The sequence below is a fragment of the Nicotiana tomentosiformis genome, chromosome 1, assembly GCF_000390325.3.
Source record: "Nicotiana tomentosiformis chromosome 1, ASM39032v3, whole genome shotgun sequence".
In the NCBI taxonomy this organism is placed as follows: domain Eukaryota; kingdom Viridiplantae; phylum Streptophyta; class Magnoliopsida; order Solanales; family Solanaceae; genus Nicotiana; species Nicotiana tomentosiformis.
In genome coordinates this window covers 159,638,561-159,661,812 of record NC_090812.1, presented here as the reverse complement: position 1 = coordinate 159,661,812, position 23,252 = coordinate 159,638,561, and the positions used below count along the sequence as shown (strand labels likewise).

General features: G+C 37.7%; 1 protein-coding gene across 1 annotated transcript; it reads left to right on the top strand.

The window, feature by feature from the left end:
* Nucleotides 1-231: 231 nt before the first annotated feature.
* Nucleotides 232-1,188, top strand: LOC138891880 (uncharacterized). The gene is made up of 2 exons (XM_070175563.1): nt 232-440; nt 531-1,188. The coding sequence occupies exons 1-2, from the start codon at nt 232-234 to the stop codon at nt 1,186-1,188; spliced, it is 867 nt and encodes a 288-aa protein (XP_070031664.1).
* Nucleotides 1,189-23,252: the final 22,064 nt, after the last annotated feature.

Here is a 23,252-nt window from a genome sequence, read left to right as displayed (position 1 = left end):
GATCAGTGCATTGTACTTTTGACTCTTATATTTGTATGTTGCTGTTTGCGGGGGTTTGGGTGCGGGGGCAAGGGGGTAAGAGGGCTAAGGGAGTCACCAGGTTGAGAGTTGGGTCTTGGAACATAGGAACTTTGATTGGGAAGTCTATTGAGTTAGCGAAGATTATCTGGAAGAGGAAGATTAATATAGCTTGTGTACAGAAGACTAGATGGGTAGGAGATAGGGTGCGGGATGCAGACGGGTTTAAACTATGGTTTTCTGGGAGCAAGGGGCAGGAACGAGGTTGGTATTTTGGTTGATAAGGACCTCCAAAATTTAGTGGTAGAGGTTAGGAGAGTGAGCGACAAACTGGTGAGTATTAAGCTAGTTGTTGGTGGATTTACTTTGAACATAATCAGTGCGTATGCACCCGAGGCAGGATTGGATGAGGAAGTCAAGAGGCATTTCTGGGAGGATTTAAATGAGATGGTGTGCGGTATACCGCCCACTGAGAAGCTTTTTATTGGATGAGATTTCAATTGCCATATTAGAGCGACGTCTAAGGGCTATGATGATGTACATGGTGGTTTCGGTTTTGGAGATAAAAATGGAGGGGGAGCTTCACTGTTGAATTTTTCTAGAGCTTTTGATTTGGTGATAGAAAATTCGAATTTTTCGAAGAAGATGGAACACTTGGTCACATTCCGGAGCTCGGTGGCCAGGACCCAGATTGACTATCTTCTCTGCAGGAGGTCTGATAAAGGTCTTTACACGGATTGCAAGGTCATCCCGAGTGAGAACTTCATGACCCTTCATAGGCTCCTAGTCATGGACTTTGAGATCACGAGGAAAAAAAGGAAGAGGGTAGTATATGACCAACCTAGGATTATGTGGGGAGCCTTGACTGAAGACAAAGCGCAGGAGTTGGAGGTTAAGTTATTGACTGTGAGAGCTTGGAGGAGTAATGGGGATGCGAGCCTGATGTGGACCATGATGGCGCAGTGCATTAAGGAAACTACCAGAGAGGTTCTAGGGGTCTCAAAAGGTTACAATGGTGGTCACAATGGAGACTTGTGTTGGAATGGAGAGGTCCAAAGAAAGGTGAACACCAAGAAAGCGGTGTATCTGAAACTAGTGGAAAGCATTGACGAGGAGGAGAAGAGTCGAATAGGGAGCGATATAATTTGGCTAGGAAGGAGGCAAAGTTAGCAGTTATGGCAGCTAAGACTGCAATATTTAGTCGTTTATATGAAGAACTTGAGGGTAAAGGCGGGAATAAGAGGTTGTTTAAGCTAGCCAAGGTGAGAGAGAGAAAGGCCCATGACTTGGACCAAGTGAAGTGCATCAAGGACGAAGAAGGTAGAGTTTTGTTGGATTAGGCGCATATCCGTCGGAGATGGCAGACTTACTTCCATAGTCTCTTGAACAAGGATGGGAACACCAACATTGTTTTGGGTGATTTGGGATCCTCCGAGAGTCGTTGTGACTTTGGGTATTGTAGGCGGATTAGAGTTGACAAGGTTGTGTGGGCTATGCGTAAGATGAGCAGGAGCAGAGCAACCGGGCCAGATAAAATTCCGGTGGAGTTTTGGAAGAGTGTGGGCAGGGCGGGCTTGGAGTGTCTTAGGTTATTCAATATCATTTTCAGGACGAAAAATATGCCCGAAGAGTAGAAATGGAGCACGATGGTTCCTTTGTACAAGAATAAGGGTGATATCCAAAATTATAACAACTATCAGGGTATTAAGCTGCTTAGTCATACTATGAAGGTGTGGGAGAGGGTGGTGGAGCTAAGGGTAAGGAGAAGGGTGTTTATTTTCGAGAACCAGTTTGGGTTTATGCCGGGGCATTCGACTACGAAAGCCATTCACCTTGTTAGGAGATTGATGGACCAATATAGGGAGAGGAAGAGGGACTTGCATATGATGTTCATCGATTTAGAAAAGGCTTACGTTAAAGTCCCGGGGGGGAGGGGAGATTCTGTGGAGATGTTTGGAGGCTAGAGGGGTATATGTGGCCTATATTAGGGTGATTAAAGACATGTATGAGGGAGCGAAGACATATGTGACGACAGTGGAAGGGGTCTCTGATCATTTCCCGGTCATGATGGAGTTGCATCAGGGGTCGACACTCACCTCTTTTTTGTTTGCCCTGACGATGGACGTACTAACTCGCCACATCCAAGTGGAGGTACCGCAGTGCATGTTATTTGCAGGCGATATTATTTTGATTGACGAGATGCGAGACAGTGTTAACACGAGGTTAGAGGTATGGAGACAGACCCTGGAGTCTAACGGTTTCAAGCTGAGCAGAACCAAGATAGAATACTTGGAGTGTAAGTTTAGTGGTTCTACTGAGGGAGTGGAAGGAGAGGTGAGGCTGGATTCATAAGTCATTCCTAGGTGGGAAGTTTTAAGTACCTTGGATCTATTATACAGGGGATGCGGAGATTGATGAAGATGTCACACATCGTATTGGGGCGGGATGGATGAAATGGAGACTTGCTTCCGGTGTTTTGTATGATAAGAAGGTACAACCAAAACTTAAAGGTATGTTTTATAGAGCGGTGGTCAGACCAACTATGTTGTATAGGGCTGAGTGTTATCCAGTCAAGAGCTTCCACATTCAGAAGATGAAGATAGTAGAGATGGGGATGTTGAGATGGATGTGCGGGCAGATAGGATTAGGAATGAAGTTATTCGGGACAAGGTGGGTGTTGACCCTATTGAGGACAAGATGCAGTAAGCATGGCTTAAATGGTTTGGACATGTGAGGAGGATAAGCACACACGCCCCGGTAAGGAGGTGTGAGAGGACGACATTGGAGGGCCTTAGGAGAGGTAGAGGTAAGCCGAGGAAGAGTTGGGGTGAGGTGATTAGGCATGACATAGCACAACTACAACTGGCCGAGGACATGGCCCGTGATAAGGTGTGGAGGTCGAAGATTAGGATAATAGGTTAGGTAGTCTAGATTATTCATACCGGTAGTGTTAGTACACACTCTTGCATTTGGTTGGTAGTAGGCTTATTTGAATACATGTCATTTTATTTTTTGGATTTCGATCATCTTACTATCTTGTTATGTATGCTACTTTTATATGATTTTTCGGTGTTGTCCCATCTTATTTTTTTGTTATTATTGGCGTACCTATGCTCGCCTGAGCCAAGGGTCTATTGGAAATAATTTCTCTACCTCCACAAGGTATGGGTAAGGTCTGCGTGCATACTACCCTCCCCAGACCCCACTATGTGAGATTATACTGTGTTGTTATTGTTGTTGTTGTTGTTATTGTTTTTATTGTTATTGTTGTTGTTGTTGTCTTATTTTTCCCTTATCAAGCAAGTCACACCTAATCTCCCTTGATGCTATCTTAATAACTGGACTGAATGCCTCATCATAGTCTATACCCTATTGCTGGTTGTAGCCTTTGGCTACCATGCGAGACTTGTAGCGATCAATAGTCCCATTAGACTTTGTTGTTGTTATTGTTGTTGTTGTTGTTGTTGTTGTTGGCTACCACGCGAGCCTTGTAGTGATCAATAGTCCCATCAGACTTTGTTGTTGTTGTTGTTGTTGATTTAGAATTTAACTTCTCAAGATTCAAAATATATGAAACTTGACCAATATTTTGAAATGTATTTTTTTTATCATATTGTGCATGCACACTACCCTCCCCAGACCCCACTATGTGAGATTATACTGTGTTGTTGTTATTGTTGTTGTTGTTGTTTTTGTTGTTGTTGTTGTTATTGTTGTTGTTGTTGTTGTCGTCGTCTCTTTCCCTTATCAAGCAAGTCACACCTAATCGCCTTTGATGCCATCTTGATAATTGGACTGAATGTCTCATCAAAGTCTATACCATATTGCTGGTTGAAGCCTTTGGCTACCACGCGAGTCTTGTAGCGATCAATAGTCCCATCAGACTTTGTTGTTGTTGTTGTTGTTGTAGTATTTAGCTTCTCAAGATTCAAAATATATGAAACTTGACCAATATTTTTAAATGTATTTTTTATCATATTCTGTGTGTACACTACCCTCCGATGCCCCACTATGTGAGATTATACTCTGTTGTTGTTGTTGTTGCTGTCTTCTCTTTCCCTTATCAAGCAAGTCACACCTAATCGCCCTTGATGCCATCTTGATGACTGGACTGAATGTCTCATCATAGTCTATACCCTATTGCTGGTTGTAGCCTTTGGCTACCATGCGAGCCTTGTAGCGATCAATAGTTCCATCAGACTTTGTTGTTGTTGTTGTTGTAGTATTTAGCTTCTCAAGATTCAAAATATATGAAACTTGGACAACATTTTTAAATGTATTTTTTTATCATATTCTGCGTGCACACTACCCTCTTAGACCCCACTATGTGGGATTATACTTTGTTGTTGTTGTTGTTATTGTTGTTGTTGTTGTTGTGGTTGTTGTCTTCTCTTTCCCTTATCAAGCAAGTCACACCTAATCGCCTTTGATGCCATCTTGATAACTGGACTGAATGTCTCATCATAGTTTATACCCTATTACTGGTTGTAGCCTTTGGCTACCACGCGAGCCTTGTAGCGATCAATAGTCCCATCAGACTTTGTTGTTGTTATTGTTGTTGTTATTGTTTTTGTTGTTTTTGTATTCTCTTTCCCTTATCAAGCAAGTCACACCTAATCGCCCTTGATGCCATCTTGATAACTAGACTGAATGTCTCATCATAGTTTATACCCTATTGCTGGTTGTAGCCTTTGGCTACCACGCGAGCCTTGTAGCGATCAATAGTCCCATCAGACTTTATTGTTATTGTTGTTGTTGTAGTAGTATTTAGATTCTCAAGATTCAAAATATATGAAACTTGACCAACATTTTTAAATATATTTTTTTATCATATTCTGCGTGCACACTATCCTCCCAGACCCCACTATGTGAGATTATACTCTGTTGTTGTTGTTGTTGTTGTTGTTGTTGTTGTTGTTATTGTCTTCTCTTTCCCTTATCAAGCAAGTCACACCTAATTGCCCTTGATGCCATCTTGATAACTGTACTGAATGTCTCATCATAGTTTATACCTTATTGCTGGTTGTAGCCTTTGGCTACCACGCGAGCCTTGTAGCAATCAATAGTCCCATCAGACTTTGTTGTTGTTGTTGTTATTGTTGTTGTTATTGTTGTTGTTGTTGTTGTTGTTGTTGTTGTTGTTGTCTTCTCTTTCCCTTATCAAGCAAGTCACACCTAATCGTCCTTGATGCCATCTTGATAACTGGACTGAATGTCTCATCATAGTCTATACCCTATTGCTGGTTGTAGCCTTTGGCTACCACACGAGCCTTGTAGCGATCAATAGTCCCATCAGACTTTGTTGTTGTTGTTGTTGTAGTAGTATTTAGCTTCTCAAGATTCAAAATATATGAAACTTGACCAACATTTTTAAATGTATTTTTTTATCATATTCTGCGTGCACACTACCCTCCCAGACCCCACTATGTGAGATTATACTCTGTTGTTGTTGTTGTTGTTGTTGTTGTTGTTGTTGTTGTTGTCTTCTCTTTCCCTTATCAAGCAAGTCACACCTAATCGCCCTTGATGCCATCTTGATAACTGGACTGAATGTCTTGTCATAGTCTATACCTTATTGTTGGTTGTAGCCTTTGGCTACCATGCGAGCCTTGTAGCGATCAATAGTCCCATCAGACTTTTTTGTTGTTGTTGTTGTTGTAGTATTTAGATTCTCAAGATTCAAAATATATGAAACTTGACCAATATTTTTAAATGTATTTTTTTATTATATTCTGCGTGCACACTACCCTTCCAGACCCCACTATGTGAGATTATACTCTGTTGTTGTTATTGTTGTTGTTGTTGTTGTTGTTGTTGTTGTTGTTGTTGTTGTCTTCTCTTTCCTCTATCAAGCAAGTCACACCTAATCGCCCTTGATGCCATCTTGATAACTGGACTGAATGTCTCATCATAGTCTATACCCTATTGCTGGTTGTAGCCTTTGGCTACCACGCGAGCCTTGTAGCGATCAATAGTCCCATCAGACTTTTTTGTTGTTGTTGTTGTTGTTGTTGTTGGCTACCACGCGAGCCTTGTAGCGATCAATAGTCCCATCAGACTTTGTTTTTGTTGTTGTTGTTGTTGTTGTAGTATTTAGTTTATCAAGATTCAAAATGTATGAAACTTGACGAACATTTTGAAATATATTTTTTTTATCATATCGACATGAGATGATTTACAGATTATGGTACTTTTCATATAATTTTTAAATATCTAAATTTTAATTCTAAAATAAAAAGTTGAACTAATTCAATTTGTCTTCAAAAATTAGTTAAAGTGATGTGTGATATAAACAGAGGAAGTATATAATTTTACGCGTTATCAGTACAATTTCATCAAGAAAACTAAAATTTGCAGTCATCAAAAGGTAGGTCTAGGACAGCTCTAAAGATTTATCTCGTGACTAGCTACGCGATGACTATATTCTAGCTGATATTTTAATTTTTAATTGTATAGTCTTTGTTTTCTAAACTTGCAAAACTTAGTGTGAACCAAGAAAATTAAAGCATATTTAAGTAACATCACGATAAAAAATAATCATAAAACTATTCCAAAAGAAATAACAAAGATATAAAAAGGGAAAATATTCAAATTTGTCATCGAATAATAAACGATCTAAATTTGTCTTCCGTTAATGGTTGGGGTCAAATCTATCCTTGTCAATATAAAAATTGGCTAGATTTACCCTTATTGACTAATGTTGTCAAAAGTTTAGTCTCTAATGATATTGTTTAGTATTTGTGATACCGTGTGTCCAAACCACAAGCCCTTTTTACAAGGAAAAGACGAGCAAATTTACCGTTGAACTATGCGAAATTATCCAAATTTTCCACTGAGTTTTAGAAAGGATCAGTATTTGACCATCATTTTTCTCAACCATTGTCTCTCATTCCTTTAAATTGATCACCACTATAACAATTGATTTTTTCCGCCATAACCATTGTCTCTCATCCCTTTCCACTATATTGCATTTCTTACATATAGTATGAGCTTGCCCTTCGGTTAAAGTGAGAATAGTACTTTCAACACCACTTAACGTGCTATTCTTTTCTGTATGGAATGTAATATGCCATGTCTCACTCTAAGATAATTGCCAAATAAATTAGGTGGGAATTAGATAATACAAAAAGATAATAATTAATGGCAAAAGACTATTACAAGTTCTTTCCGACCATTTGGATCTGGAGAATGGAGATGATAAAATTGATTGTTGCTCCATGACTCAGGATTCCTGACTTATTGTACTTTGCTTGACTTTCAAACGAATACAACTTCAAACATTGGTTGAATTCCTGGACTTTTGTAGTACGAGAATGAACATTAAGTTAACCTAGAAGATATTAAATTTAACAAAGAGATATCAGGTTCCTCGACCTTTCCTTGTTAACTGCTATAACTTATATTTTTTCCGATATCTAAATCACTGACCCGACTAATCTAGATTCACATAGTGTAGGAATCATTAACTGAAAAGCATTCTCTAGTAGGAATTACTCCTTATTCTGAGCTTGAACCTACACGACCTTAGTTGGTTAATGTTGGGGGATCTCATTCATCCATATCACGTTCCCTAATGGTGTACCTGATATTTATATATATATATATATATATATATATATATATATATATTCCCCTTCCCTTTCATCACCTAAGCCCCTTCCCATGAAGACGAGACACACAACAATGACGAGAACCATATGAAGAAAAACATATTCCCCTTCCCTTTCATCGCCTAAGCCAAAAAACCATTCTCCAAACCTTGTATTATACCCTTTGTAAAATATTTTCCCTATGTATGCTTTAGTTGTTTCTATCTCAAGCCTGTAAAATGAATAAAGTTTTACGCTTCAGTGTACAAGTTTTTAATTTTCAAGTCGAGTAAACTCTTTCGGGTTTACCGAAATGGAAATCTCTCCTATAAACATGTAAGTTGCTGCTTTTATCTAAAAATTATGTTTTTGGATATTACCCAATTTTATTTATAGCTTTATGTTTTATTTTCATGTATCTAATTTCTCAGTTGCTAGTTTATAAATAACTAAAAGATCACTTTAAGTATATGGTTATTTTTCCAACTCCTTAACAACTTAGATAGATTAACCTGTAAATTCCTAGGAGAAACCGGTTAAGTTAGGCCCAAAAAATTACCAGAAAGGTGTTAAAATGGGTACATATGTTTAACCGTGGCCACAGTGAGGTTAAAGAAAAAAGTGTTAAGAAAAGATCTAGTTCTTTAAAAGGTTGGGAAGAAGAGTATATAAGGGATAATTTCAGTCCATAATTTTGTTAATATAGTAACAACACGAGTCTACAGATCAGGAGAGGGAGAGTACCGAGTAAGATTTTACAACGTAAGGGTTTAGATCACAAAAGTTTTACCACATATCAAATCAGAAAGTTATCAACCCACCTCAATATTAACCCACCTAAATATATAGTATATATGATTGTGACACAAATTTAAACTATTTATATTCAGGTCTTAAAGTTTACTAGATATGTAGTATATATATATATATCATTTTTGGTAGAATATAAATATATGTAAAAGAAGAATCGTCTCTAGCTGTGTTGATAGATGCTGAATAAAGGCATTAACATAATGCTTGGTGGCATTTCCTGAATATGTTGCATACCACATATAATGGTCCTTCAATTCTGTACGGTTTATAAATTATCAGATCCACAAAAATCAAGTGAAACTACTAATTAATACTTCTTCGCCTTTACACAGTGAACAACAAAGAACAAAGTCTAAGGTACGTCCACTTTTTAATTTCATGTGGTCCGATCAAATCCATCATCTTAATTTAGATTCCTTTCATTGCCTTAAATATGCATGGGGCCATTTTCCCTCACTATAACTTTTTCTTTCTTTGTTCCTCAATTATGTATTTTGGTTACGGTTCTCAAAGTTTCGTGATATCAAATTCTAGTTAATGAAGGTTTTAGTAAGTACACGTTAAGGTATTTGGCAAGTTATCTTACCTAAACTACATTGAAGTGTGTAATTGTCTCATCTAAAAGCTTAATATGTTAGAAAGAGCACACTTTAATTTTATCTACTTAATTATGTCTTTGACAAACTATACCTTCTTTGTTCTCTTATTCACATTAAATCAAATTGAGATTAAACGAATATGGTGATTATTTGGATATTTTTTTCCTTTACCCCGTAAAAACAAAATAATTTTAGAAAGCCCCAAAGAGAAACAATCTCCTTCCATTCATCATAAGCTCATAACCTACTCTTTCACCCTTCGCCTTTCTCCTCTCCTGCTTGCTCTTTTACCGCATGGGGTCATTGACCGATTTGGGATTTAAAATTCTATGAGTTCAATTTTTAAGGTTCTTAATATTGAACTCGTTATTTTTTTAAAGCTATAGGTTTATATTTACTATTTGTTATAATTTTAGTAGATTTTTTTCACATAAATTTATGTTTCGTTTTGAATGTTATGAATTCAATTGAACACGTTTCTATAATTGTATATCTGCTCCTGCTTGGGGGTAGAGATAACATAAATTACCAATAGAATTAAATATAGGAATTAGGAAGTTGCTTTATAGAATTTCATTAGTGATAAGTAATGCTATTTTGTATTTTGATGATGGTCAAACGTTCTCGAGGAACCAGATAGGGATCATATGTGATTAGTTCCCTTGGTCGTCGTACACTCAACTCTATAGTTGTAAAAGTTGCTGCACTGTACCTACTATCAGCAGTACAACAACACAGTTGTAGCTTGCTAAGATCAAACTAAAAGACCCTATCTTTTCTCACATGCTCTCTTATAGATATAGAACATGTTATAGGGTTTGATCTAACACTTGCAAATTAAATCCAAAAATCATATTCTCTTAAGTGCTAGCCACCACAGCCTTCAAGGCTCTCTCAAGAATAAGATTGCTACAACCTCAAGGACCAGATCCCGACACTGAAGATATGTTAAGTCCTTAGATTTGTTAAGTCTTTGTTATTTTGTTCTTCGCTTGTAATCCTACACTACTTTTAAGAAGTGTCTTTGTAGGACAGATTTCAACTATTGTTTTGTTTGGTTTCTTGATTAGAGTTAGTCAAGGTTTATTGCTTTGTAATAAAGTTATTGCAAAGGGCTTACAAAAGAGTTATTGTAAGGGGTGAGGGATTAAGAGTTTAATTTCTAGATTGCAATAGGTTTTAATTTGAAGTTTGCTCGGTTTAGTGCAGTTGAAATCCTACTAGGGTAGGTCATGGGTTTTAATCCCTTGAGCAATGAGTTTTTCACGTAACTTTCGTGTGTCTTTTACTTTCTGCTTATATACTATGGGAACAAATAGAGAACCTCTTTCCCTATACTGTTTGGTTTTACTTTCCTCTAATTTACTCTAGGAATATATAGATAACCTAGTTTCCTATACTGTTTGGTGGACTCCTATTTTCTATCAATTATACCTCACATGATATACACTTAATTAACATACCATGCATGCTTAGACTTTTGGTATTATTTGTCTAACTTAATCCTTTAATTATCCAAGGCACTTAATCCTGCACCTAAACTTCCTGCCTTTTAGGTTTTATGGTGAATTTCTAGTTCTGGAATATTTCTTTGTAAAACAAATCTATGCATCCTTTCTGCTTCCTTGAATGTAGGGGTAAGGACTGTGTACACACTCCCCTCCCCATACCCCACTTTGTTGTTGTTGTTGTTGTTGTTGTATAACAAATCTAAGCAGGGAATATTCTCCAATCCTTAATTCTTTTCCTTTTCTTTTTATAGTCTATTTATCACTTTTAAAAGAAGTAGAAGATAAATCTCATAAACCAATGTCAAACTAGAGCAAATATTTCAATTAGACTAATGAATCTTAATTTTTCTACAAATAATACATCTGCTCAACTTGAAACCTTTAGACTCAAGGGCCTGTCTCCAAGCCTCCAGCCTCTCAGTGACGCTGCCTCGCATCTCATTAATCAGAACAATATCGTCAGCAAATAACATACACCATGACATCTTCCCTTGAATATGGCGTGTCAGTGCATCCATCACCAGGGCAAATAGGAATGGACTGAGCGCAGATCCTTGATGTAACCCCATAACAACTAGAAAATGCTCTGAGTCGCCTCACAATGTCCTAAACCGAGTCTTAGCTCCATCATAAATGTCATTAATTACAATAATGTAAGCAACCGACACACCTTTTTCCTCCAAGTATCTCCATAGAACCTCTCTAGGAACCTTATCATATGCTTTTTATTGATATTGTTCTATTAATCGATAAGCAGCGGTTGCTTACCCACGGACACCTAAGCCCCCGGTTGCAAGTCCATTTCAAATTCAAAAGCCTTAAGCCCATACTTTACTTTCCTATCAAGAACTAGAACAGCTACCCCGACCTCACACCGAACAACACTCGACTTGATCCTTCTCTCTTTTCTCCTTCCACTCTTGCCTTGCCGCTGTTGTTGGTGAGTGAATAGCTATTAGTGCATTTCTTAGTGGATTTACTGCTTTACCACTTGTCTTGCCTATCAATTGTTAACCCTTTGCACCGGTCTCCATGCTATTGAATCAGAAGCGAAGAAGAGAAATAAAATGAGCTCTTAAAAAGGTAATTGAATGCATATCCAGCGCGGCACTTGACTTTCAGGAAGATAAGTGAGATATCGCTAAATGGAGTATACCTCTAAAAATAGAAATTTCGATTGAATGGACAGATGTCTTCTTTAAGAAAGTAAGGCACTAGGCGTATGAGAAAGGATAAAATGCCCCTAATCGGATTGAAGGCCAGGATTTCACATGGTACTTTTATCAATCTAATTTCTTTCGTACCTTTCGTTCAATGAGAAAATGGGTCAAATTCTACATGATCAAACCTACGGGATTTAAGGAATGATATTAAAAAAAAAGGAAAAATATTCGTATTAAATAAATATGAAGTAGAAGAACCCAGATTCTAAAGGAGCAAATTCAAACTTGAAAAGGATCTTCCTTATTCTTGACGAATGAGGGGCAAATGGATTGATCAAGAAAGATCTTTTGTTCTTTTTATATATAAGATCGTGATTGGATCTACATATGTTTGATAAAGAGAATAATCTTATCCTTTGAGAATAAAAAAAAAATGGACAGTGTTCAATTGAAACATAAAAACGTGACTAAATTGGTCCTAGTTACTCTTATTATTGATGTTTTTATTTTGACTAACATTTTCATTTGTATTCAAATTTAAAAGAAGTAATTTGCTTGGATAATCCACAGCTTTATTTTATATATATTATAAAGTGGTACAAATTCTGGGAAGAGCCAAAATTCCAGATTCAATATGGGACGATTTAATATTTTTTCATTCATTCCCATCTAATCAAAAAAGTCTTTCGAATTTTTTGATTGTATTCTGGATTTTGATGAGTCGTAAGATAAAAAAAGCGTATTCTGAATTTCTTCATTCGAAGTGAATTCTTAGATTTTTTTCGGATTCTTTCTAGATTCTTTCTAGATTCAAAGACTAACTACAAAATCACAAAGAAAATAGATTCATTAGTCTGATACCTTGTATAAAACTCATGTGTGTAAGAAATATTCGATCGCATACAGTGTACGAATGGGTTGATTAACAATTCACAAATGAAAAATATGGAAAAAAAGAAAGCATTCACTACTCTTTTTTATCTTGCATCTATAGTATTTTTGCCCTGGCGCCGCTGATGAAGCCACATCCGTAAATTTTTAATCGGCAAAGGCACATGCGTATAACTAGTATTAAAACCTTGTAATAGAATATGCTTATTCGCCCCAAGCTCATCCGAGAGAACATGCAATAACATCTCTGTATGTTTAGTTTGAAGGAACGTACCGACAACGGGTATCTCTGGAACTTAAACATGAGCTGAACCTTCTCCCCGGTCAATAGAATTTCTTACGCAGTCTCCTATTTTCGCAGACCAATAATAAGTAGAATCAATTTCCTTTTGATTAGGGATTCAATAAGGTGACTTGGAATACCAAAACTCAATTTCAAGTGGCGACTCTGGATAAAGTATTCCCTATCAAAAATCATCACTTTAATTGAAAAAACTCTTAAACTTACACAAACCATAACATACATATCTTTTTGGGGGGGGGGGGAAAGGGTGTGACAGCTCTGGCGACTCTACTGGGGACAATAAGAATTCGAGCTTGTACATGTTGACTTTTATTTGGCTTTATTAATTTTTGTATATACTGTGATTTATTTGGGACCTAATGTGCTACCTGCCTGCTTTTTATTGCTTTCATATTATTGAATTGTGTATATAAATTGTCTTCCCACGCAACCCCTATGAGTCTTCTGGATAAATTAAAATTGAGCATTTGCTTGACATAGCCCACTTTCTTTGAGATAGCCGAGGTGCTTGCTACCCAGTGAAGGATTTTAGTCACACATGTTTTAGGCGGGGAGCACCACCAGCTAAGTCGGAAAGTAATGCTACCGGTATGCTGACCCTCCTCGGCTTGAGTTGTCCGCTCGAGTAAGCTAGTCTATATACCTTCTCCACCAAGATTTAAACCTAGAAAAATAAAACTTCATTCCGAATATCCCTAGTAGATTCGCTTTATTTGCATCACGTGCATTTGACATAGCGGGGCTCGACACAGGGACTGAGTCCTGTTTAGGACATGTACCTTATCGAGACCATTATGTTCATATTATGTGCTACATGTTGCATTATTTCGAAAGCTTGCATGTTGACAGGCTTTAGGGTAGATCAGTTGAATGAAATGAGAGAAATAAAGAACATTCTCTCGATTTCTGTACAAATAATTGTTCCTTTTTTTTTAAAAGGGCCCGAAGTGGTGTGGTGTGTATGGTGATCAAGATTAATTTTCATAATAAGAAAAAAAATAGCTAGTTTCATTTCAAATTTTAAGTTGAACTACACGGGTCTGATTCTCACTACTCGGTGAGATACGTAGGCAACCTCCATCGGGTCCGGCCATCAATTTTCAAAAAATAATTCCTTTATTTCTTCTTTAGAAGTCTCTCTTTCGAAAATTCCAAAGAAAATTTTGAAATCCAAAAATATTTTTGTTCTTATTTAGAAGTCTTTCTTTCCAAAATTAAAATTCAAAATTCAAAATTCAAAAATATTTTCTTTCTTCTTTAGAAATCTATATTTCAAAAATTCAAAAATAAATCTTTCTTCTTTTTTAAAAAAAATATTTTGTAGCAAATTATACTATTAGGCGGTCTGCCCATTAGCTATTTTATTAATAATAATAAATATAAAAAATCACAAAGGAATAGTACAAGTAAGGGGGACAAAAGCTACAGTAGTGTTGCATCTATGCCTTGGCTATATAATCATCCCTCTATGCCTCTATCGCCTTGTGATGGAAGCCTCATGCTGAGGATGTGGCTGCCGGCAAAGTTCCACGAGGGCAAATGATCTCATAGCTGTTATGATATTTCCCAAAGGCATAAGACAAATAGAAAACACATACTAAGTTGTACCTTACTTTACAATTCCTATTGAGGCATAAACAACCTCATCTTTTAGCAAACATGTAAAAAATAAGAACTCGAAAGAAGTAAGTACTCTATGATCATCATAGAGTTTATAACACACTCTATGATGATATTACATATGATAATGCCTAGAAAATGATAAAATAAAATAAGGTAGAAATTGGATTCTTACCTCTCATTCATTATACTTGTGAGTTTTTCAAATTGTAGCTCCTTAAAATCCTCTTTAGCTATCTTCAATAAATCTTCAAAATTCCTCATTTCTTCATCAATCCTCTTCAACATGTGTTCAACATACATTATTCCCTTCTGGAATGGTCGGACGTTGTAGATTTGGTTGTGGCTGCTGAATTTTGCTTTGCAACTCGCATTGGGAGTTGCCTAATGACAACTCCTTCATTCATATTAGTGTTGATGGTGGAGGCTTGATATTGAATATTTTATTGATGTTCATACCTGAAGATTGCTGGTTTTGTACATTTATTGGGTGTGCTAATTTGTATGGTGTTATACTGTCCATTGTATCTAAGATTGCCTTATCATTTGCTCTAATCCTAGCCTTACTTGAATGCTTAAAAACACACGCTCGGTTGCCAAATTATTTGGTAGGAGAAGTTTGAGTATCTTTCTTACCTTGTGCCGCTGGTGAATCCACTGGAAGTGAGCTGCCGCCTTCACTTACCTTGACATCACTATCTTTAAAAAGCACTTCATCATTAGCCTCTTCATCCTCAACTTGATCAGCCTACAATTTACTCTGGAACATCACTCTATGTAAGAGTTCTCTTTGATCTTGTGCATTGTCATGTTGGCCAATTTGCACATTGTTTTCCTCCCTCATGTCCTCTTTTACCACATCATAATCGTTCCCAGTGTACAATAGAAGCTGCTCGGATTCATCAACATGCTCACCAAATGATTCTAGCGACTGAGAAGGGACATCATGGACCGATGTGTTCAAAGTGACCAATGGTTGCTTGATGATAGGATTTGAACTCATCATCATAGCCATCTGAGTATCTTTAATGATTTTTGCAACTTCAGGACTAGAAATATATAGCTTTGGAGTATTGGTCATTGTGGTTGAAGTAGACAATTGGACTGCCCCAGCCTTTGGCGCATCAACAAGAACAATGTCCTTCGAAACAATTAATCGACCACCTGTGTGGTTGGAAAATTTCTGTTGTTTGCTTATGCCTGGAGTGCTGGACGTAGGTACATGATCACCCTTTAACACCTCTGCTAAGCTGATCATCGATGCAACTCGTTGAGCACCCAAATTTTTACTCAAAGCATCACTGTGTTGAGCATGTTCCTCACTGCCAGGACGAGGCAGAATTAGCTGTTGCTGCTGTTTTCCACTGCTTGGTGACTGGTTCTTGCTGGTTTTTGAGGCTGCCTCATGCCCAACCTGCTGTTCCTTCTTCCCAACATCATCCACAATAGATTCATTCATCAGCGCATCAAAAGAATTAGAGATATTAGCTTCCTTTGATGCACTTGCCAGCTTTGTCGTAACATCAATCTTTTTGTTTGGAGATGAATTTCATCGATGCACCACTGCTCAATCTCCAGCTTTTGCATTTTGCACAGGTTGATATTCTGATTTTTATGCAGAAGCTATCTTCTGCTGCCCAACACTTTTAATCATAGGAACAACAGGTACATCAGGAGGTTTAGCGCTCTCAGAATTTGGTTGATCCACAAGGGCTGCTGGTTTTTCAACTAGATCAGCTAATGCAGCAGTATTTGTAACAACTCCAGTAGTAGCTATACAAGTTGCCTTCCTCTCAATTTGATCATCCTTAACCTCATCAGTAATACCAACATATCGAGCTGCTGTGGATCTATATTTGTCTTGAGTTTCATGCACATGCCCAGCTATTTTTTCATTCGAAACACCTGTACATTATTTACTACTTCACCTCTAGATGAATCTCGATCAATCACATAGTAAGTAGCACGATCCACAGTTGCATTCAATGTCACAGTAGGTATCAAAGCCCCAAGAGCAACCTGCTCAACTCCAGTTGTAACTTGATGATGTTTAGCCTCTATATTTACTACTTTAGAACATGTGGTAGTTGCACACTCCAAAGCCACAACACCTACATGTTCTTGCCCCTTATCAGCCATAACCTTATCATATTCACCTCCCTTGTCTCCAATAGTTTGTAATTTTATCAACTTCTGCTGGTTAGATTCTTTTTCAACACCTTCAATCATATTTTGTCCAGCTCTTTTGGCATTCAAATAATCCCTAGCATGTCCTTGCATCTTTTCAACTCCAGTCGTCTCAACAACAGGCAGCTCTTGCACAGCCCTGTTTTCTGCCCCAACTCCATCTTCTGCCTTATCCTTTTCAGTCACCAAACGACATGTTCTTTCATCATGCCCCTGATTCTTACAAAAAGTGCAATATTTGGGGAGATTATCATACACTACTGTCACTACCTCCTGATAATGTTCAACAAATTTTCCAGTCGACTTATCAACGATGTGCAGCTTCACTCGCTTAGGATGTTTGTCTAACATGTCTAATAGAACCTTAACCCAAGCAGCACTTGGCCTTGTTCGATCTTGTGTTTCCTTATCCACTGCAAGAGGCTTTCTTATTGCTGAAGCAATTGATAGTAACGATTTCTTTGCGAAAATATTCGGCGGCAAATCAGGAAACGTAATCCACACTACAGATTTTGATGTTTCCTCCTTGGGATTAAATCCTATCGTCCATGGAAACGTTCTAAAAAAGAATTTGTCACCTTTAGCTTTTATGTAACTAACTGACCTCGACAAGAACTGGACATAATCTTCAAATAAATCGAACCTCACCAGAATATGTCGAAATTCAAGCTGTCCAATATTACACAAACCTCTAACGTCGTACTGTTTCAGGATGAGTTTTCGTAGCTCATGTAAATCTTATTTCCCATATGAAAACTTCATTATAACTGCTTGGTGTAATCCTTCTTCAATGGTTATTGATTTAGCTCCTCCATAGTGAATTCTATTATTGGCTCGCCATGGATAAATTTCACAGGAACCAAATTAATCATTGTTGAACTAGCAGCTGATTTTATGGTTTGAAAACGAGCAACATATGATTGTGGATTATGGTTAGGATTTGGAATATTATGGTTTTGGATTGGCTCTCCCACAACCAAAGGCTGGGGAGAGATCGTGGCAGCCATGGCTGCACTACTCCATAAAAAGTCGCCCAAAATAGAAGAGAGAGCGTTTATTATGTTTTAACTTGGAATTTTAATCTTTTCTTTTTTTAAAAATTGAAATACGAAAACTTGTTAGGAGCTTTCATGGTTTGATTTTTTTATAAGAGTAAGAAAAAAAGTTAATTTGTTTAATGTATTTTGGATCTTTCCAAACAACGCAAAGATCTAATTCATGTCCACACATGATACGTAGGCAACCTACATCGAGTTCGATTGAACTATTTTTGAAAGAAAAAAATTGAATAATAATAAAGATTGATTGAGTCCATTCTAACGTGTCATTTGTTTTGAATTATGGATAAAAGTTTGAGATGGTTAGTTTGTGGTTAGCTGACAACACTAGATCAAAGGAAAAATATTAATAAATATTTAAGTTGTTACAAGTGCTCACGAGACTCAAGTTCAGACGGTTCAACAAGAGTCTGTTGCAGTTGGGGAAAATAGGATGCTGAAAGAATGAATAGCTGAAATGTGTCGAGCATGGGCCGATGACCAAGAACTGCCCTCATTTATTCTTGGTTTCCGAGAGGTTACACCCATCTTGATGACCGCCACTCAGGTCTCATTGTCTGATCCATCTTGCCCACCTGGAGTCCGCTCTTATCCCAATTACATGAATATGGCTGGGACTTCTGTTGTGCACTCCCAAGGCACACCATCAAGAATGAACCAGGAAACCACTAATGTTATGTATGTCTATACCATCCCGTAGCCAGCAGCGATGCATATAAAGATTCATGAGCCATAGTTCGCTACCCAGCAAGAACAATACCACTCGCCTGAGTACCACTCATACTTATTTTATCTTCCTGTAGAAATTAAGAAGCTTGCCTGGAAGATAGCATGGGAAGAAATAGCCCAAAAAATAAAAAGCTTGGAACAACAAATTAAAAGCATACAAATATTGGATCACAATAGCTCCTCCACTCTTGCCATGTTGAATTTTACCTCTATTGGGGCTCAAATATTGGAGAATATTAATCCATTAAATGTTTTTACTAGAAATTTAGCTCCAACTGGTATTGCAAAGTGTTACACAACTGCTATTGATAATGATAATGTTTATAAGGTTGGATTGAATACATCTATTCAAGAGATCCCCACCAATGATGCAATTAGTTTCTCTTAAGACTCAGTTCACCCATCAGATAATCGTGAGGACATTTCCTCATATTATTCTGCCACTACATACCCAACTAGAAAGGAAGAGCGCAATGACGCAACTCTACAGAACATATGTGTAGTGGAGGAGGCTGGTAAGCGTAAGGCATGGGTTGACCAAGTTGAAGAGGAGGAAGAAGAGTATGATTTTGATAAGAAATATGAGGAAGATGAAGACGAGCACATCTCAAACAGCTAGGCAGAGCATTATGAGGGGGAGGAAGGTAATGAGGTTGTTTCTGTTGGCAGTCATGGGGCAACTGTTAATAAAAATTCAACTCATGCCAAAGCACAAATGGACACTACACCAACGTCAAAAGCATCAACATGAAAGAATAAGAAGATACTGCAGGTGCGACCTGAGGAAACAGTGAAGGAACACAAGAACCATGCCCTTAATTCTTCTACTGTTTTATCAACCAAGAGTGTGCTAAGTCCAAACGCTCCTATGTTTGTACCTACTGGATAGAAACAAATTGCAGCAACTATTTCGACCTTTCGTCCTGCTGCGGATGACATCTACAAGGTTTCAATTACACCAGAGCAACAACTACTGAGAAATGCAGTAGGCGTGAAGGAAATTGAAATTTCATCGGCTGCTAATGAGATGCACAGTACATTAGTTACTGGAAATACGCTTGAACTGGCTGCAAAACTCAACCTCACACCTACAAATATCCTTCACGCTCTTGTTTCGCATGACATGGATACATTGAGAGGACTTGATAATCCGAGAAAAGATCAAATTGCACTAGCGAATGGCTACAATCATATTGACGATTTTGGGATGCATATAGGTCAAGATTTCTATGAAGAAGGAGAAGAGGATGCACTACTGGATGCCACCTTCAACATTATAGCTAGGGAGGGAGATCTTTCTCCTAGACACATGAGAAGTGAATCCAACAAAAAGAAAGCACATGAAAGGCAACATAGTTGGGATGGCAAAGCAACACAAGAGGTTGTCATTAGAAAACCTCCAATGAGAATTGCAAAACAAAAGGCGACTACCTCAACCACCTCTACAAGGTACAATAGATAAAAAAAAGAAGTGATAAAGTTTGAAGAATACTTGAAAACAGTAGAAGAAGAAGCGAATGAGCTACAAATTGAAGAATGCACAAGGTTGAAGAAAGATGGGCAAGAATCAATTTTTACATTATTTTATTTTATCACTTTTTAAGTATCATCAATTGTAATATTATCACAGAGTATGTTATAAACTCTGTGATGATCATAGAGTATCTAGTTCTTTCCAGTTCGTTTTTTCTTCATGCTTGCCAGCAGATGAGGTTTATTATGCCTCAATAGGATTTGTAAGGTAAGGTCTAGCACAATATGTGTCTTCTATATTCCTATGCATTTGGGAAGATCCAAGCGGCTATGAGATTGTATGCCTTCGTGAGACTTTTGCCGGCATCTACACCATGATCCTCTACATGACGCTGCCATTTTAAGGCAATGGAGGCACAGAAGAGTAATTATATAGCCAAGGCATAGAGGCAACACTACTGTAGCTAACCCCCTTACTTATACTTTTCTGTTGTGATTTCTTTTTTATTTTATTATTAATAAAATAGCTACTAAGTATGCCTAGTAGTATAATTTGCCAAAATAAAAGCATACAAGGGTTGGCAGGTCAAAAGAGTATTTCCATCAAGGATCTATGTATATTTCCCGATGTGCATTTGCCACCTGGTTTCAAGACCCCTAAGATTGAAAAGTATGACGAACATGGAGACCCCATAGCTCATTTGAAAAGATATTGCAATCAGCTAAGAAGCGCGGGAGGAAAGGAAGAGTTACTAATAATTTATTTTGGGGAAAGCCTTGTGGGAGCAGCCTCCGAATGGTTTACTAATCAAGACACCTCTCATTGGCGTGCATGGGATGACATCGCCAAGGCTTTTATCAGACTGTTCTAGTACAATATAGATATTCCCTTTCAAATATGAAAAAGAAGTCGACCGAAAGTTTGAGGGAATATGCCATTAAATGGAGAGAGCAAGCGACTAGAGTTAAGTCAGCCATGGATGACAACGAGTTAATCACTGTCTTCTTTCAGGCCCAAGAGTCTGACTGTTTTCAAAATATGATGTCCGCAATGGGAAAACCTTTATCGGAAGCAATCAAGATTGGTGAAATGGTTGAGAATGGACTCAAGACAGGCAAGATTATAAGTCAAGCAGTTCTCAAATCCACAACTCAGGCTGTCCAGATTAGATGTGGTAATTTTGGTGACATGACTGAGAAGGATAAAGATACCATGATGATATCAGGGTCGAGAAAAGGTCCTAGGGGAACATCTCGAAAATATGGGCAGCCTCATCAAATTTTCTATGATTCCACCTGAGCATTGCTATCCACCTCAAAACCCACAATACTCTGTTGATCCACCTCAACATGTCGTCCATAATCCAGAGTCATATGCCCATGCATCGAGACACCCTAGAAGGCAAGCACCAACACTGCAAAATTCCCATCAGCCTCCACAAAATTTTCAAACATCCTATAACCCACATCCAAGGCAAGAATATAGAGGGGAGTAGAGGTCTAAAGATAAGTTTACACCAATAGGGGAGTTCTATACAAGCTTGTTTGAGAAATTAGAGTATTATGGCATGATTGCACCTATTCCTCCAAATTATGTGGATCCATGTGCAAAAAGCTTTGAACCTTATAAAAGGTGTGAATACCATTCCAATTCCAAGGGGCATAGTGTTGAAATTTATCGGGATTTGAAAAAAGAAATAGAAAGGATGGTCCAAGAAAATATAATTGTGGTTCATGACATTGACACATATATTCGGCTTAAAGTATGTATATTTTTGTGTATATTGCCTTGCATTTTACTCATGTCTCGTAGATTTCGGATGTGTAATGTAATGTTTAATGCGATTTTGTGGTATTTCTATGTATAAGAATCACCCGGAAGCAATTTAGGATGAAGGTGTACGAATTGAAGCGAAAAGGGAAAGAAAAGGAAAAAAGACACAGTGTAGCGCCACGAGCGGCGTGGGGCGCTACCTGTGGTGCTCAAAATAGAAACTCCCAGAAGGCCAGCGCTAGGGCTAGCCTCCCATGCTACCCTGGGCGTTGGTGACGTGAATTTAACCTAGTTTGCCCGGGACTCAATTATTTCGACCCCAAGACGCCCTCAACTCATATAAAAATAAACCTAAACCTATTTTGGCAAGGGGGAGGCTACTTTGAATGCAGAACATAAGTATTTCGGTACTCGGGAGCACAGAATTCATTAATTCTTCCATTCTTCTTCTAGTATTCATAACTTTTATGTTTGAAAACAATATTTTGATGATTGTTATGAACATGAGTGGCTAAGAACCTTATTATTCTAGGATCGTGGGTGATACATAAATGTTAACGTTTGAAGTTTAAATTGACGAGTTGATTTTATCATATTGGGTTGTTTATTTAATTCTATTCTTAATTATTTTTCTGCGTAGCTAACAGTGAAATATTACCTACGAATCTAGAGTGGAACTTGAAAGTGGGAATTATAAATTTCATATAGGATTAAATAGAGCAAGTTCTTGAACTCGGGCATCGGGAAGCGGATTCGCAATTAGTATAGAAATATACCTAATTGTCTTGCTTGGTTGAAATACAGGAAGTGTAAATGCGTTCTTGTTAGTCTTAATTCCACAGATATATAGGCATTAAGTTAGCTTGAATAGGGGAGTAAGAACTCGACAGATTCTTACGAGTAACATCAACCCTGCCAATCAACAACCCAGATAAACCAATTAGTTAATTTTAGCCAAGAACGCAACAATATTGTTAGCTAACCTATGACCCTGGAATATCCTCTCCTACTATTTTGTATCCAAAATTGCCTACGGGTTTCAGTCGATCTCTAGTTTATTTAACTGGTTGATAGTTTCTTTGGTTGTTAATTAATTACCTACACATTTTGAGAAACATCTCTTGAATAGATAGGTTGTTTGAGTTTGAATCGGTCAAAACTTAATCATAAGTCTCTGTGGGAATGATACTCTACTCACTACTTTATTACTTGGGGATCACGTATACTTGCGTGTGTGTTTGGTCGCAACAAGGTTTTGGAGCCGTTGCCAGGGACTAAGAAATTAGCTAGTTGTCCGAGTTAAGCTTCTATTAGTTATTTGTTCAAGTTTTAATTTTCAGTTGCCTTATTTGTGTTAACGCAGACTCTTCTCTTGAATGCGTAGGAGTAGAAATGCAAACAACCTCCTTCCTCTTGATCCTGAAATAGAACGAACACTGCGCAGGGTAAGGAGGAGGGAAGTCAAAGCTAGAACTAGAATAGAAAAAGAGTTGGACATTGTAGTTCAACCACTACCACTAGAT